This window comes from Eulemur rufifrons, chromosome 2 (assembly GCF_041146395.1).
Source record: "Eulemur rufifrons isolate Redbay chromosome 2, OSU_ERuf_1, whole genome shotgun sequence".
NCBI lineage: Eukaryota > Metazoa > Chordata > Mammalia > Primates > Lemuridae > Eulemur > Eulemur rufifrons.
Genome location: NC_090984.1, coordinates 82,026,582 through 82,043,914, shown reverse-complemented (window position 1 = coordinate 82,043,914; position 17,333 = coordinate 82,026,582). Strand labels below are relative to the sequence as shown.

The 17,333-nt window shown below is 42.1% G+C and overlaps 1 protein-coding gene across 2 annotated transcripts in view; it reads left to right on the top strand.

The window, feature by feature from the left end:
• PYGL (glycogen phosphorylase L) overlaps positions 1 to 17,266 on the top strand; it is a 36,566-nt gene extending 19,300 nt beyond the window's left edge. Inside the window, exons 5-19 of one of the 2 annotated variants that reach the window (XM_069486921.1) lie at positions 1,879 to 1,990; positions 2,326 to 2,408; positions 7,053 to 7,196; positions 7,428 to 7,520; positions 8,184 to 8,330; positions 8,669 to 8,832; positions 9,352 to 9,466; positions 10,038 to 10,139; positions 10,266 to 10,413; positions 10,536 to 10,594; positions 10,700 to 10,841; positions 12,753 to 12,960; positions 13,910 to 14,044; positions 14,450 to 14,516; positions 16,457 to 17,266. In XM_069486921.1, the coding sequence (XP_069343022.1) occupies positions 1,879 to 1,990; positions 2,326 to 2,408; positions 7,053 to 7,196; positions 7,428 to 7,520; positions 8,184 to 8,330; positions 8,669 to 8,832; positions 9,352 to 9,466; positions 10,038 to 10,139; positions 10,266 to 10,413; positions 10,536 to 10,594; positions 10,700 to 10,841; positions 12,753 to 12,960; positions 13,910 to 14,044; positions 14,450 to 14,516; positions 16,457 to 16,633 (1,896 nt within the window). In that variant the 3' untranslated portion in view covers positions 16,634 to 17,266. The remainder of the gene's footprint in view (positions 1 to 1,878; positions 1,991 to 2,325; positions 2,409 to 7,052; positions 7,197 to 7,427; positions 7,521 to 8,183; positions 8,331 to 8,668; positions 8,833 to 9,351; positions 9,467 to 10,037; positions 10,140 to 10,265; positions 10,414 to 10,535; positions 10,595 to 10,699; positions 10,842 to 12,752; positions 12,961 to 13,909; positions 14,045 to 14,449; positions 14,517 to 16,456) is intronic. The other variant, XM_069486912.1, reaches the window with a different exon arrangement.
• The last annotated feature ends 67 nt before the right edge of the window (positions 17,267 to 17,333 follow it).

Here is a 17,333-nt window from a genome sequence, read left to right as displayed (position 1 = left end):
CGGCATACAGTAAACTGAAATGACACAGTCTTGAGTCAGTTCAGGTTCTCTGGGAAGCAGACTCCAGAGAGAAGGAGAAGTACAAGTGGCATCTTGGGGGAATGACTATGGAAGATGAAGGGGAAAGGGAGCGGGAGGAGGTGGAAGTCTTCAGACTGTGACACAGGTGTGCCACCTGTGAAAGGAGAAGGGGAACAGACTCTCAGGGAGAGCCTCGGACTGCAGAGTAGCTCTAAGCAAGTGGCCAGGCCCACGGGGCCCTTGACTACAGCCTGCCCATAGAGGAGTCCTGGCCCCAGCACTCCAGTCACCTGGAGCATCCCAAAGAGAGCACCTGCCTTGGTGTGAGCCCCAAGGGAGCAAGTTCTCAGGCAGGAAAGCTGAGCTGTGCACTTCCCAGGCTGCCTCAGTTATGTTTCAAGGGTCAGCAGGGTCAAACTCTTGTTTGAACCCAGACTCAATCTCACTCTGTAAATGACTTTCCCTGATTGATCACAACTTCCTTTAAAAATCTCCAGGGATCTTTATTTCTTAATGAAAGATATTTAAATAAGGGTGATTGATTACTTTGAGGTCACAGTGATCATGAAAACATGACTGAGTATATGTGATTGATAAGGGCTATAATGCTTCATTCCTTTGTAATTCAGCAGGCCAAATGAAAGATATATGTGTTTAGGTTCCAGCCCTGCCATGACTGTGACCTTGGGCAAGTCACTTCTATCAGCTTTAACCCCCTCATGTCCAAAATGAATGGGTTGCACTAAATGATATCTAGCATCCTCCAATTCAATTTTGCTGTCGTTCTTCTTCCCTAGCCCTTGAGTCTGATGAGGCAGAGAATAGAAATGAGTCATTTCTCCCATAATTTTTTTTCCCTTGAGACAGAGTCTTGCTCTGTTGCCTGGGCTAGAGTGCAGTGGGGTCGCCATCTGCAACTCACTGCAACCTCCAACTCCTGGGCTCAAGCAATCCTGCTGCTTCAGCCTCCTGCCTGGCTGATTTTTTTCTATTTTTAGTAGAGACGGGGTCTCACTCTTGCTCAGGCTGGTCTCGAACTCCTGACCTCAAGCAATCCTCCCACCTCAGCCTCCCACAGTGGTAGAATTACAGGCGTGAGCCATACCACACCCAGCATCCCAAAGATTTTAAGTGCACTGTGAAACACAGTCATCTTCCTGTTCTTCTCTATTTCAGTGACTGTCACTAAGATTGAACTAGATGTTCCAAAGCTTACCCCTCAGACCCGACTCAGCTAATTATCAGCCAGTTTGGCAGATCACTGTAGGAATCACTAAAATAACTCTTTATGCAAATTTTAAAAATTTAGCATAACATTTTAAATATATGTGATGTTTTACCTTCATAAATTTTCTGTTCCATTGATTTTCATCATATTTGAAAATCAGATCACTGAAACACCTACACAAAACTTATCCTAATTGTGATTTTTTGGGGGGGAGGGGTGGATACAGATTCACATCTGTCACTTTGTTGGCACATCATATTTTATTATTAGTAGAATGATGGCTTGATCTGAAACATGAAAGATAAACTTTTTCTAATACCAATACGACATCATCCTTTCCACTGCATCTATATCAGGGCAAGAGTTACTTGGGAAACCAACATGGAAATGCCCTAAAGGACCATCATTCTAGATGGTTCCAGCCATCAGATTGTTTCAGTTGTGGAAGGAATCACATGGTTTCTAATACCCTCTGCAGCCCTAGTACCTTCTTCTGGGTTTAGGCCTCACACAGTTTGAGCTGGTGGTGGGGCTGGGATAGAATTCCATTGCAGACTCCCAGCCTATTGTTCGACCTACATCATCACACTTGGGAAACAGTGAGCAGCTGCTTCTGTTTAATCCCACAGGTGGTCCTGGCTCTGCCATATGACACCCCAGTGCCTGGGTATATGAATAACACTGTCAACACCATGCGCCTCTGGTCTGCTCGGGCACCGAATGACTTTAACCTCAGAGACTGTGAGTTCGGCATGTTTCTTTATGCATGGGTTTAATCTTTTTGTTTGCCAGTTAGAACCAAATTGAGCTTGAAAAAAAGCGTTGAGCTTCTGATCTGAACTCTTCAGTGACTAAGCAGGCATTGTACTTAGTAAGTAGGGAGGATATTTTGAAAACAATCCTTCAGCCCTTTTAGACTCTCATGTAAAGCCCAACATGAAGGTTCATTGAAATCCTTTGGGATTTTTAGGAATTTTAGGAATCCCATATGGCATGCAGCAAACATCAGGTGAGACCAAGGGGCTTCCAACAACATCTGGCTTGTTGATTTACTGTTTGTCTAACATTCTCCTCAGTTAATGTTGGAGACTACATTCAGGCTGTGCTGGACCGAAACCTGGCCGAGAACATCTCCCGGGTCCTCTATCCCAATGACAATGTGAGTGATCAAGCTTGCTTTCTCAGTGGCAACAGAAACAACTTATTTCCCAAGAGCCTATTAACTAACCCTGTAAAACACATATGTAAAATTGATTTTTTTCTTCACATGCAGAATCATCTAGATTTTCCCTCCCAACCAAGTAAGGAAAACAAATTTGTACAATTCATGAAATCAGAACTGGTACTTTGCCCTTGACTGGTGACCTCATCACTAATGGAGAAGCTCTGTAGGTGTATTTCAAAACCAAAGCTGGATATAAAAGATGAGGTGAATCACTGCGGAAGCACTACTTCCTTTCCAGATAGAAATTTCATCTGCAGTCAGAGGCCCCCGGAGATTTCCTGCCTGGCCTCTCCCCTTGCTGACAGGGCTCTTTCTGGCCCCCTGCCCCCTGGGCTAGGTGGGGTCACAGATCTTGAGGCAGACCCATGAACAAACACCTGTTTCTTATGCCACTCATATCTTTAAACTTTTTCTTACAAGTGATTATCCTAACTTTATTCTAAAAATAGCTTAGTTTAAGAAAAATACCAAACTTGGAACTGGATTCTTAGTTGGTTTAAATATACATAACTGTAACTTCTCTGTGGGTAAAATCCTTTCCTTGAAGCTGTAATAATTTTTTTTTAAAGTATTCTCAAAAGCAGCCAAGTACCCTGCTTTGCAAAGATGGTAGAAAAAAAAGAATCATGAGGACCAAGACAGAAGTGATCATGAAGACCAGATGTCCACTTGGTGTTAAACCAAAATCCCTCGCAAGGGAGGAGGATTATGTGGATTTGCCGCAGCATTTTCAGGGACCTAATGGTATAGGTTACTTTTCCTTTGGGGAAAAGATTGAGACTTCAGTACATTTCAGGTAAATCTCTAGCCCCAAAGCAAAAGGTTATTCTATTTCATGGTCAAAGTAAGAATCCTTCCAAGTCTGGGACTGCACTGCCTAGCCACACCCAGGCCTGCAGCACTGTATAAACCGAAGGGGGCTTGAAATTTATCCTTCTATCTTTAGTAAGGACCAAACCTAACTTTACTGGGATATAATCATCTGCAGTAATTGACAAAACATACTAAGTTAGCACAGGGTAAAAAGTTGACTAGATTTGTTGAGTAAAAGGTAGCTCTCAAGATCCTGTTTTCATTTTTGTTTTGTTTTTTAAAAATAATGAGTTGATAAATCATGCTTATACTGTAATTACAAGTTCATTCCCTTTCTTAAGCCTGGCCCTAGCCCTAATCCAGACATTAGTCTCTTCCAAGAATCTTGCACCTGTCCTCACTCTGCAACTAGTGAGATGTCTGTTCCCTGCTTAACACTCTTGAAAGGCTTTTGATCGCCTGTAAGTGAAGGACAGAATCTTAGATATGTTACCTAAGTTCTTCATTGATGTGGTCACCAGTCCTCTGACTCGTCTTCTGTGATCCTGCCCCAACAGCGAGGCCTCAGCTGTGCAGGATTATTTACCCTGTTCTCCCCTCTCCCCCGCTTGCACAGCCTCCTGTGCCTGCAGGGAATACCCGGGCCCTCTGTGTTCATCTGGCAGATCCCTGCTCATCTTTTAGGGCTCATATGAAGAATTTCTGATTACCCAGGTTCCCAAAGTGCTGTGTATATATCTTAACTTACTTTTTTTTTAAATGATCGTATTATATTTAAAGCCTTGGTTACACCTCTCCCTCTCACTACTAATTTGAACTTCTTGAGGTCAAAGATTGTGTTAATTAATCTCTTTATTTCTAAAATCTTAAAAATTTCGTGGGTCAATAAATGTTTAAATTCATTATAGATGGATTCATAGTGCTCTTTATTTTTTTTTTTTTTAGAATAGTGACTTCGTTATAATTTTTGTAAAGATACATACCATTAGGAAAAAAATCAGCAATATAAAAAGTACCAAGAAGAAAATAAGAACCATTCCTAATTCCACCACCTATAAATTCCATTGGTCCAGGTTGAGTATCCCTTATCTGAAATGCTTGGGACCAGGAGTGTTTCAGATTTTGGAATATTTGCGTATACCTAATGATAGCTTTAGGAGATGGGACCCAATTCTAAACACAAAATTCATCTGTTTCATATATGTATTATTCACATAGCCTGAAGGTAATTTTATACAATATTTTTTAAAATTCTATGCATGAAAGAAAGTTTTGACTGTGTTTTTATTGCAGCCTGAGATCATGTCTGAAATATTCCATTTCGGGTGTCATGTCAATCCTCAAAAAGTTTTGGATTTTGGAGCATTTCAGATTTTGGATTTTCAGATTGGGAATGTTCAACCTATAGTATCAATCCAGACAGTTTTCTATAAATAACTTTTACTTTTTATCAAAGTTATACATGCATGTAATTGATTTTCTAGATACTTACCTCCATATTTCTGAATAACATACAATTATTGCTACTCTTTGATTTTTCCATTTTTGCAATTGTTTGTTGACTCCCCAGCATTGTAGATAAAAACATAGCTCACAGTCTCACGTACACTCCCATTGCCATGACGCAAACACATACTTCACACCCCCAATTCTCGCAACACAATTACGTCATGATTTCCACTAGCTCCTTAATCAGTGTTCACATTGCTATGACCATGTAAATGCTGCAGACAGCAAATCTGTGCATATATGTGATTACCAATGATTACTTTGCTTTCCTTAAAATGTTTTGTTTTTCTTGGAGTTAATAATTGTTTATTTGTTTGCTTGCTTGGCTTTCTAATATTCCCTGATTTATTCTACACTCTACACCAATTATATAAATTTCCTCTCAATATATGCAAACACATTAGGTATTCTGTTAACTCAGTCCTTTTTTTTCCATAAATATCTTTTACTTGATTTAAATGTCCACTTTTGGTAGTCAAATCCCAGGAGAAAATGCTGTTTTTAGAAGCATGTTTAACTGGAAATGCTCATATTTCCATTGAAGTTTAGCCACTTAGTCTTGATAGAAGGTAAGCAAACTTAATGTTGCATGACAAGGTCCCATCAGGTATCTCATGTTAAGCAAAGACCCCACATCAGGGTTGGCAGCTTTTGAACAGAGTCTGCTTTATATCATCTGTGACCCAGGAAACCCCTGATATCTTCCTATCAGGCTAAAGAAACAAGAAACACAAAGGTTAGTGACTATACTTTTAAGTATTAGGGAGTTTAGAACCCCAGATATTCTATATGCAGTCCACTGCGCTCATGTTTGTTTGTTTCAGTAAGACTTTGCTCCAAAGACTCACATTTTTATAGAAGATACAATTTTTCAATTCTAGGACCAGGTAAAGACAGGGCAGCCTCCTGATCTATAAAATCAAGGAGTGATGACTCAATGTCTTGGTGACATTGAGATAGTTGGGCTGGTCTACAACAAATCCATGTGGGGGGAACTGGGAAGTGTCAGCTGCCTTCATGGCATCGAAGGTCTCCACCCTGCACACCTCGGCATGGCCGTGCTCCTGTCCCTAGGCCAGGTGGGGCATGCTCGGCCAGTCGTGGTTCTGCTGGTGTGTTTCGATCCACTGCCCACCAGGAATGCGACTGCAGCGGTCGGAGGAATGTCAGGGATGTGGTGCCAGCCGCACTCCTCAGGAGTCCCCAGCCTACCACCAACTCAGTATCTGGGACAGTCACTTCTGGATCTCTCCTGGATTGGCTGCTCTTTGGGTCTGCTGCTCCACTATTATCTTGGGATCTTCTTTCCCTATGATTCCAAGGACCGCTGTGCTCATCTAATTTTTTTGAGACCTTACATGTCAGAAAGTGTCTTTATTCCATCCTCACATTAATAGTTTGCCTGGATACAGAACACTCAGATTTTTTCATTGTCTTCTGGTTTTCAGTGTTACTGAGAAGTACAATATAGTTCTGATTGAATTCATTAACAGTCATAATTAATTAATTCTGGTGGAATTAATACTGACTGCCTATGTTCTGAAATTTGGTTGGGAGAAGGCAGCCGATGGTCTCAACTCTCATCACATAAATTTTCACTTAGCCCCTCCCCCCACATTTTCAATGTGGGATGGCACCCCTGTCCTCAACTGTACCTGCTGCCCCCAGTCCAGAGACCCCGGTTTTACCATCTCCAGAGAATATACTCCAGCTTCTGCCTGAGTCGGGAAAGGAAACTGCTCAACTGCGGGAATTGGAGATGAGGTCTGAGGTGAACTGCTCAGGCAGTTCAACTAACCTTTCAGGCTCTCAACTAACTTTTCCCCATATTTTCATCCCTGCTTCCAAAGGCACTTGGTGCTACCAATTCTTGAGCCTTTAGGGGTTCCAATGTATAAATGGAACCCCTAAAATTTTGGCTCTTTTCCACTGCCAGATCAGGATTTGGCTTCCTTGGGTCTCATGGCTCCATTACCAGGCATCCATCTGTTTTTCATCTTAAAAGGTCGATGCTATTGTCTCTCCCCCAGCTTCTTTACCCTTCATCTGTATCCCTTTTTAAAACTCCTTTGCTGCCATTTTAATAGGGTTTCAGGAAAGAGCAAAAATCCATGGTTTGGCATTCAAACTTCCATCTCTCACTAGATGTCCAATGGGCTTTAGTCTTAACGTTCCCAGGGCAGCAGACACCGGTCACATTTTGGCCACACCTACAATGTGAACGAACCACTTTCATTCGGTCTCTCTGGCTTGAAGTTTTTTGAAGGGAAGGAGCTCAGACTGAAGCAGGAATACTTTGTGGTGGCTGCAACCTTGCAAGATGTCATCCGACGTTTCAAAGCCTCTAAGTTTGGCTCCACCAAGAGTGCGGAAACTGCGTTCGATGCCTTCCCAGATCAGGCAAGTATTTCGTCTGTGGGCACAGGTGGGACCCACCGAGGGACCAGGGTTGCCTGTCAAATGTGTGTGCCTCTCTCTCAATGCTGGAAAGGTTGAGTAGGAAGAATATGTGTCAAGTGTTTCATAAAAGGTGGGCATATTATTTGGTGCTTTCCGCAGACATGTGTGAGGACGAGGAAGCCAGGCCCTGGGTCACTAGTGACCTTCACATTGATGTCTTTTCCCCACCAGGTGGCCATCCAGCTGAATGACACTCACCCTGCACTCGCCATCCCTGAGCTGCTGAGGATTTTTGTGGATATTGAAAAACTGCCCTGGTCCAAGGTCTGGAGTGTTTGACGTCTTCCTTTAGTTAGCCAGAATATCTTCTTGGCTCTTTGCCAAAAGCTCCTTTTCTAGAATAGTTATTCAACGTAAGTTACTGTTGCTAACTTCCAATAGTTAAAAGTATATTTTGCCTTAATGCTGACATTTCTCCATCCTTAGTGCTTTACAGGGATTAAGACTGTAAAATGAATAAATGAATATATTCCTAATGGGATGCAGATCGGTAGCTGTAGTAAGGCTTATATTGTGTTTACCATTTTTGTGTCTAAAAGATTCAAAATGAAATTCTCTAACCTCAGAAGACGGCTAATTGAAAGTGTCCCTATAACTTTGGAAGTCAGCATTTTAAATATAATTTGTATCTGCTGAGAGTATCACTTAAATTTTTATTCCTCAACCTTTGTGTATTTAATAAATAAAATACATGTAAGGATGGTAGAGATTTATCAGAATGCTGCCTTAAGTTTTATTGGACAGTTTTACAAATAGCTTATCTTCCCCCCCAAAAAAATATTCCCCATTATCCAGACCATTCGGGCACCCAGTAGACTCAAGTGTGTCTGTGTGTACACTTAGAGTTACCCAGTTGCAGAACCTGGGACTGAGGAAATGTGTGGCCCTATGTTATGGGTGTACACCTGACCCCTCCCTTCCCCCCAGGCGTGGGAGATCACCCAGAAGACCTTCGCCTACACCAACCACACGGTGCTCCCAGAAGCCCTGGAGCGCTGGCCTGTGGACCTGGTGGAAAAGTTGCTTCCTCGACATTTGCAAATCATTTATGAGATAAATCAGAAGCATCTAGATGTAAGTCATTTCCAGAGATTCTTACCCCTTATGAGAATGAGGTCTCAAGGCCTTAAGGGTAGCTACAATGTTCCCCTTACCAAAGTTGAGGCACAAACATCTTTCAATCATTGATATATCAAAAGTACTCAAGTCTGAGTGGGGCTCTGTTAGAAACATCTTTTTGAAAGTGCAGAAATGGAGGGATGGCGTCTCCCTAGGGATAACTCAGCCGCTCGCCATGGCAGGGAAGCTTTATATTCACTCTACCAAAGATTTTGCTTGGGGAATGAACAGCATGATTCCAGTGTTGCTTTAAACTTGAGTGACCAGCAAGGTCTTTCTCTTCCTTTGTCTAGAGAATTGTGGCCTTGTTTCCTAAAGACGTCGACCGTATGAGAAGGATGTCTCTGATAGAAGAAGAAGGAGGCAAAAAGATCAACATGGCCCATCTCTGCATCGTGGGCTCCCACGCTGTGAACGGTGTGGCTAGAATCCACTCAGACATCGTGAAGACGAAAGTGTGAGCCTCCGCTGCTCTGGCAGTGGGTCTGACGCTGGTCCACTAATGGAATGATGCTAGTAATTGCAAGCTTGCATTTAGGGAAGAGAAAAGGGCCTGCTGAAATGTTTAAAAGTATTTTCTTCTATACAAAGAACATTTCTCTTAAAAAAAAAAAAAAAGGAAAGAAAAGAAAAGAAAAAAAAATGCCTTCATCTCTGAACCATCCTAATTCTAGACTTAGGACCCTCCCCTACCCCCTACCAAAAAAAACTATTCTACTGAAAATTTTGGTTTATATGCTGGTACCAGGAAATCAGATGGAAGTGATTAGATTTGGGATTTTTCTTGTAATTATTTTGAATTGCAAATGAATTTCTATGTAGAATGACAGCCATAGCCACTGTCAGCCCCTCCCTCTACCTTTATTTAATGTTTCTAAGCCTATATCTGGCTTCCTGAATATAACTCTGAACTTCTCCAGTGTGCAGGACCCTGCCATTTCAGCCAAATTCAGTGATGTGTCTCTTCCATCTCCAGGTTCAAGGACTTCAGTGAGCTAGAACCTGACAAGTTTCAGAACAAAACCAATGGGATCACTCCAAGGCGCTGGCTCTTACTCTGCAACCCTGGGCTTGCAGAGCTCATAGCAGAGGTAACTGGGAAGTGCTGAGAGGAGGGAGGCCTGGCTAGAATGTAAGAGACATATGAGTGCACTTACAGTTTGCAAGCCCGAGCTGCAGCAGGCCTTCCCCAGTGAGGGGTGTGCAGTTGCACAGGGCTCCACGCCGGGTTTAATTCCCTGCTGCAGCCATCTTGAGATTCTTAATTTCTGAGCAACACGTCCTGCAAATTATGTAGCTGGTTGTGGCTCACCGTATTCACATGACACCCAGATAGAAGGTGGTGTCTCTATTTAGTAAAAGAAGATAATAAAGCTCCTATAAAAAACTAATAGAACTTGGGTTCTTGGTTACTCTTTTAAGTAGATTTCCTGTTTTTAACACTTCAGTACCACTGAAACTACATTTAAGATGCCAGCAAAAGTCTTCTTCCCACATAGAATTTATAGCCTCTTCTTTGGGTGAAATCGTCCTACGTACTGTGTGGTACATGAACTATACATGTGGTACATGTAGGTGAGTGAGCGCCACTCACGACATCCTGCTCATTTGGACTTGATCCCCAACCCTGAATTAAAGTCACCTCTTCCTTTAAATTGAAAGAAAATCGGGGAAGACTACGTGAAAGACTTGAGCCAGCTGACGAAGCTCCACAGCTTCCTGCGTGATGACGTCTTTCTCCGGGAACTGGCTAATGTGAAACAGGTGAGGCTTCCAGGTGTGGCTCCCTTCCCTGGCACTTGCCTTGAGGGTTTTTACTCTAGTTTTTAAAAACAGACATCCACTGATTTTAAGTCAAAAGGGCCCTGGCACTGTGCACTGTCTCAACAGGAGAATAAGCTGAAGTTTTCTCAGTTCCTGGAGAAGGAGTACAAAGTGAAGATCAACCCATCCTCCATGTTTGACGTCCAGGTGAAGAGGATACATGAGTACAAGCGGCAGCTCTTGAACTGTCTGCACGTGATCACGATGTACAACCGTGAGTCAGCCCTGCAGCCACTAACAAGCCTCCTTGGAGGTGGAAGCAGCAGTCTCGGCATGGGTCTTGCCACCCTAGCTGTCAACTGTCTTCTGTTCCATCCACTTCTCCATTTTTTTCAGGCATTAAGAAAGACCCTAAGAAGTTATTTGTGCCAAGGACAGTTATAATTGGTGGTAAAGTAAGTTGATTCTATTCAGTGGGGACTTGAGGGCTCTAATCTCTTGCCATTTCCCCACTCCACCACGGCCGCCTTCTTCCAATGTGTCTGACCTTCTTCCCCAAGGCTGCCCCAGGGTATCACATGGCCAAAATGATCATAAAGCTGATCACCTCCGTGGCAGATGTGGTGAACAATGACCCCATGGTTGGAAGCAAGTTGAAAGTCATCTTCTTGGAGAACTACAGAGTGTCTCTTGCTGAAAAAGGTACTGTCCTCATTGCAAAACTTGCAGGGACCAAGGCAAATTCTAGAGATTACATGGTGCGGAAAATGGGTTGGCTGACCTTGAGGAGTTTGTAATTTAGGATAGAAGGTGTCACTTTGGGGCAGAATAAGGGCCTCAGGCAAGAGCTTTTAAAGTGACGCAAATGGCAACGAGATTGATGTCCCTGGAGTCAGTATCACAGAATTGCATTTGCAAGTGCCTTTTCCTCCCAGCCAGTGAGAGCTGGGTGCTAGAGAGGCAGCCCTAAGGTTTTGGTGTGGTACAGATCCTGCTCTACAAAAGAGAGGAAAGGTCTTCTGTTCCCAGCCCCGGGTTTACAAGAGAACACCAATTCCCCAGTCCCCAGGTATTCCTCTGGTCACTGCATGGGAGGAAGGGCTGTCATTTGTACGTGTTGCAACAAGAAATGAGGGCAGATGTCAGGCTGCCAAAGCACAGCACGAGGCTTAGATGTGCCTCACATGGGCACTCTGTGATCAAGCATGAAGTTCCCACATGGGGACAGCCAGATGGTCAAGAAGCCAATGTCCTCTTTCTCTACCACTGAGATCTTTACTTATCTGCGACACAGGCTCACAAACCACTGTACATGCAGATGCCAACTGTGTATTCACCCACTTCCCAAATAGAAGATATAGAAAAGGAACTTCTCTTTTTGTGGTGTTTTGGGTCCCCTGATGTGACTGTTTAAGAACTGTCTGCATAAAGAGAAAAGAGCTAGGTTCCTGGGGATGCAAATGAAGGTACCTCTAATCCACAAATAAGCTCTCAGAGTAAAGCAGAGACTGGTCCTGACCTTTGTAGCTAAAGGAGGCCCTTCCAGCATCTCTAATTCGTGTGCAAATCAGCCTGAAAGGTCAGAGACTTGATGTCTAGCCCCAGGCACACCTCGATTCTTTCTTGCTAGAGAAAGTGGAAGGAGGGAGATGAGAAGTGGATAGAGTTCAAACAATCTAATCTCAGGTTGCAAATGAGGAGTTAGGAGAGAAGCTCTGAATTTCCTGGATCAAGAAAGAGTTTTGGGGGATTTGTTTGTTTGAGTTTTTTGGAGACAGGGTCTCCCTTTGTTACCTGGGCATATGAGGGCAGTGGCATGATCATAGCTCACAGCAATCTCAAAATGATCCTCCTGCCTCAGCCTCCCAAGTAGTTGGGACTGTAGGTGTGCACCACCACACCAGGCTGATTTTTGTATTTTTTTTGTAGAGATGGGGTTTCTCTATGTTGCTCAGGTTAGTCTCAAACTCCTGACCTCAAGCAATTCTCCTGCCTCAACTCCCCAAAGTGCTAGGATTACAGGCATGAGCCACCATGCCTGGCCAGGAAAGAGAAGTTTTAATATAATTTATAAAGTAGGTATACACAGCACAAAGCAATAAAAAGGACATGTGAAACCAAGAAGGTGGGAGGATGGAGGGGGTAAGGGATAAAAATTTACCTGTTGGGTACAAAGAACATTATCCTGGTGACAGGCACACCAAAAGCCCTCACTTAAACATTATACAGAACACTTGTACCTCCTAATACTTTGAAATAAAAAAAATTACAAAGCAGAAGACATAAAAATAAAACCACAAAAGTTAGAAAGAAGAAAGAGGAGAAGAGAAATGTAGTGTCAACATTTATAGCACAGAGTCAATAGATAAAACCTTTACAGATCAAGAAAAGATTAGTATAAGCATACAAGACAAAAGTGCTTGCCTGAATCTAGGGGAAAGAATAAGGTCTGCCTTCGACACCATTTGAATGTTTTGGTGTGCATATATTTGAATATTTGGTGTGCATATATTATTTTAATGATCAAAACAGCCCAGCTAGATAAATGCTCCCGTACAATACAAGCAGATCAAGAGAGACAGGATCACTAATTTCAACTTGCCTTCCTTGCAGTCATCCCAGCCACAGATCTGTCAGAGCAGATTTCCACTGCAGGCACCGAAGCCTCAGGGACAGGCAATATGAAGTTCATGCTAAATGGGGCCCTGACCATTGGGACCATGGACGGGGCCAACGTGGAAATGGCAGAGGAAGCCGGGGAAGAGAACCTGTTCATCTTTGGCATGAGGGTAGATGATGTGGCTGCTTTGGACAAGAAAGGGTGAGACAGCAGCTCCTCTTTGTTAGGCAGGTCACTCCAGGCGGGCGTGTGACCCCAGAGGGCTTCCTGCCCGGGCAGGTATCCCACTGAGGTTGAGTCACATGAGAGGTGGGGGCAGAACAGGTCCCGTGAGGATCTGTCCACAGATTAGTATCAGTAAACCCAGCAAGTAAAAGTAAAGGGCACTTGGGCACAGACAGGCACATGGAGTAGTTGCTGTTTGTGATCAGAGATGGCAGAGCTGGCCTCAGTGAGCTATTCAGGTCTCCGTATCTGTGACTTTTACTTTGATCAAAAGATGAACCAGTTTCTAGTTGGAAGTATTTGCCTATAATGTAAACCATGATCTACTGCTCCTTTAAGACCTCAAAGAGATGCACTAAAATGTGATAGAAAATAGATATGGATGTACAGAAGCACTTAGGCACATCTTTTTCCACTTAGTATCTAGATAGGTTTATTAAGCCAAGTTCAAGCAAGAAATAAAGAAAGAGTACTCCGCAAAGGAGCCACAAGGATCACAACATCTGGAGGGTGTTGAATGTACTTCCTGATCCTAGGAAGTAAATTGCACTCCATAGCAACAAATTTTGAGAATCTATGGGTCCAAAAAGCAACTGGTCAGTTAACACAATGCTTATTTAGAGCCATAAAATCTGCTATGAAATGGACTTTGGTGTATTCTACCACATTAGACTATTGCTCTTTGACTAGAATGTTCATTGTCTACTGTTCTTAGTGTCTTTAGTTACAAGGAATGTAATCAAATGGCGGGTGGACTTTAGGATCTAGTCAAAAATCATTTATACCCATAGTGAAATCTAGAATGACTTCTTAAAATGCTAGTATTTCTTAGTGCATTTTTCACAGCTAACACTGTGTCTAGAGTGTTGTTAATCACACACTAACAGAGCCTTATTCTTATCACCCACCCACCCCTACCCTGCAGGTACGAGGCAAAAGAATATTACGAAGCACTTCCAGAGCTGAAGCTGGTCATTGATCAAATTGACAAGGGCTTTTTTTCTCCCAAGCAGCCTGACCTCTTCAAAGACATCATCAACATGCTCTTTTATCATGACAGGTGAGTTCCCGCAAGAAGATGGTGCTGTTTGGACCATGAAAACCAACTCCGACCCACCCCTGCAGATCAGCATAGATCTGTGATCTGATCTAGTAATCTGGGATTAAGAAAAACAGTTAGATATTCTCTACCAACGATGCCAGTAAGGTTTAAGGATAATGCCCACAAATCCGGTATTTTCCTTCCACTGATATACCCAATTTTCAAATGCAGCCAAATATGGCATTCTTACATGTGGGAAGAACCACAAAAGGTTGAGGACTGGTTAAAATTCTTAAAAACAGAAATATGAGTTTGGTAAACCAGCCGTGCCTGATTAAGCAAAAGAGAATTTTGAATGGAATCTTAGCATGCACCTGATAATGAAGTTTTTATTTTTTTCCCCTTCCAATCACAAAAAAAAAGGTTTAAAGTCTTTGCAGACTACGAAGCCTATGTCAAGTGTCAAGAAAAAGTCAGTCAGCTGTATATGGTGAGTAAGTTTATAAGTAAAGTTAAGTTTAAAGTTTATAAGTTTATATTTTTAAAGGAAACCAGTTTACTATGGTTAATTAAAAGTTGGGGTTTTTTAAAAATTAAATCTAAATAGCAGGGCTCCATTAACCAATTTAAAAAAGGTAAGGCAAATGTCCTGGTTAGTCAGATCAAAACTTGACTTTTCCCAGGTTTAGGCAAAGGTTGGGATTTAACATTTCAGCAGCACTTGTGAATTTTTTAATATCCAAGTTAAAAAAAAAATCACATAATTCAATATTATTGAGCATCTACCATGTAGCAGGCATGTCCCAGAAGCTAAGGATAGAATGCCTCAGAGAGGCCTCCGGGGTCTTCTTTATGCCAGGAAGCATTCTGGACACTGAGAACACAGCATGAACAAAGCCACGGTTCCCCCCCCACCCCTCTCAAGAAGCCTGTTTAATGCCAGGGTTCTTAACCAGAGGTGCACAGCAGAATCACCAAGGCAGCTTCGTCGGAGCACAGATGCCAGCCCCCACCGAGGGAGTCTCACCAGCAGTGGCGGGGTCACCGCCAGTATCTGAGAAACCTGCTATGATAATTGGAAGGCTGAGCCTTGGTTTGCTGGGATAAGGACTGGCCTCCTATTCTTTGAAAATTGCAAAATAAGTACCTCTCCTGCACTACTCATGGAGTGGGGCTATATGAAATAGAATATAAATGTGTAGAAAGAGGAGAGAGTTCATACTTGAATTAAAAAAAAAAAAAAAAAGAGGAAAGAGAATAGCCACCTCAAGAAATATAAGTAAAACAGGGAAGAAAAGAAAAATGTGAACAAGGACACGGACAAATGCAAATGTCAATTTTGTAAAGTGAGTCTCCTCTATTAAGATTATGGCCCAAATCTAAAGGATGCTCATCTCGAAGCCCAGCATTTGATTCAATCTTTCTAGTTCATTAGTGCACATTGCAGTTTTTTACTCTTAACAATAATTGTAAAGTTTAGTAAACATGACCCACATGGCTAGGAAGTCTATTTGTTACCCATTTAAATAGTTAAAGAAAATGAAAAGAGGAAGCTTTTATCCTTCTGTCATTATAGTAAGTTTCCAAAGTCTGAATAAACTAATTTCAGACTCTATTTTGCAGTACCTTGAGGAATGGTAGCAGTTTGAGCCTTCTTTTAAATGCTTATAATGCATTGCTAAGAGCTTTGAATAATATTCTAGTCATTTCCAATAAACTTATAGAGTTCTTTACAAAATCATGAGGCTATAAAATAAATAGCTTATCACATTCTTTTATATAGGAATTATAAGACTTTGATATGACATTTTTATTAAGGATAAAACCTTAGTTGACCCTGTTTTGAAAGCCCAATGGAGTATTTGGGATTCAGTGTAAACCTACTGGGGCACGTACCTTTAGAAAGAACAAAAAAAGCTTAAGTAGATCAGTAAAGCCTCTCATTGGATTGTTTGCCTGCATTACAGCCAACATTCTAGAGCAGTGTTTCTAATACTCTGTGAGCCACAGGCTAAGTCTCTTGCCATGGCATCTAGCAGACAATGAATGTTAGTCTCTAGTATTTATTCATATTATTGTGGTTAAAGGGAGGTATCTTCATTTGTAATAAAGAATGGGAAATGTGGCTTACATACCAAAACATAGTTAACTACAGCAGGAATTACCAATTAGGGAATTTGCATCCATGGTTTCTCTTAAAGTGAAAAATACTTATTTTTTCATTCCTAAGAGAAATATACTCTAAATATGAGAAAAGTATAGCCTATCCTACCTACCTCTCAACAAAGTTACAAGTGTATTTATAATTCACTACAATTTATCCCTATAATTTTCCTCATGAAATGTGCCTGGATGTGCTTGGCCTGATGTTTTTCATAAAGCTTGCTGGGCACTCGAGCCCTGGGCTGTATATTCATATGTTGTTTACAGAATCCAAAGGCCTGGAACACGATGGTACTGAAAAACATAGCTGCCTCGGGGAAATTCTCCAGTGACCGAACAATTAAGGAATATGCCCGGGACATCTGGAACATGGAGCCTTCAGATATAAAGATTTCCTTATCCAATGAATCTAGCAATGGGGTGAACAAAGTCAATGAAAATTGAATTATAAAACGTCTCTAGAAAACATAGCTTTTTACTGAACTTGAACATTTTTACTACATTCATTGATTTTGTTTTGTTAGCCAATAATCTAGTTAAGTATCTCTGGGAATGGGGAGGGAAAATGTATGACTGTATTAGGGCTAAAAATAAAGTGTCAATTTTCAAGGGCTACATAATTGCCAAAACTTAATTTAAAGCGGACCTACTGATGCTACTGCTACTGCTAGGACTTACCCCAAAACTAATCAGAAAGCTAGAAAACTGCTTGGAACTTTTTAATGCCATTTAAATGAACTAAACTAAAATACGAATTATTTAACTACATGGGAACAACTTTCTTACACTGCTGCCTAAGTCCAAACTAAAGACCAATGTTTTAGTCTGTCTGGGCTACTAAAACAAAATGCCATGAACTGGGCAGCATATAAACAACAGAAATTTATTTCTCACAGTTCTGGAGGCTGAGACATCCAAGATCAAGGTGCTGGCAGATTCAGTGTCTTGTGAGGGTCACTTTCTGGTTCGTAGATGGCAACTCGTCATTGTGTCTTGGAATGGTGGGAGGGGTAAAGAGCGCCTTTGGGCCGGGCGCGGTGGCTCACGCCTGTAATCCTAGCACTCTGGGAGGCCGAGGTGGGCGGATCGTTTGAGCTCAGGAGTTCGAGACCAGCCTGAGCAAGAGCGAGACCCCATCTCTACT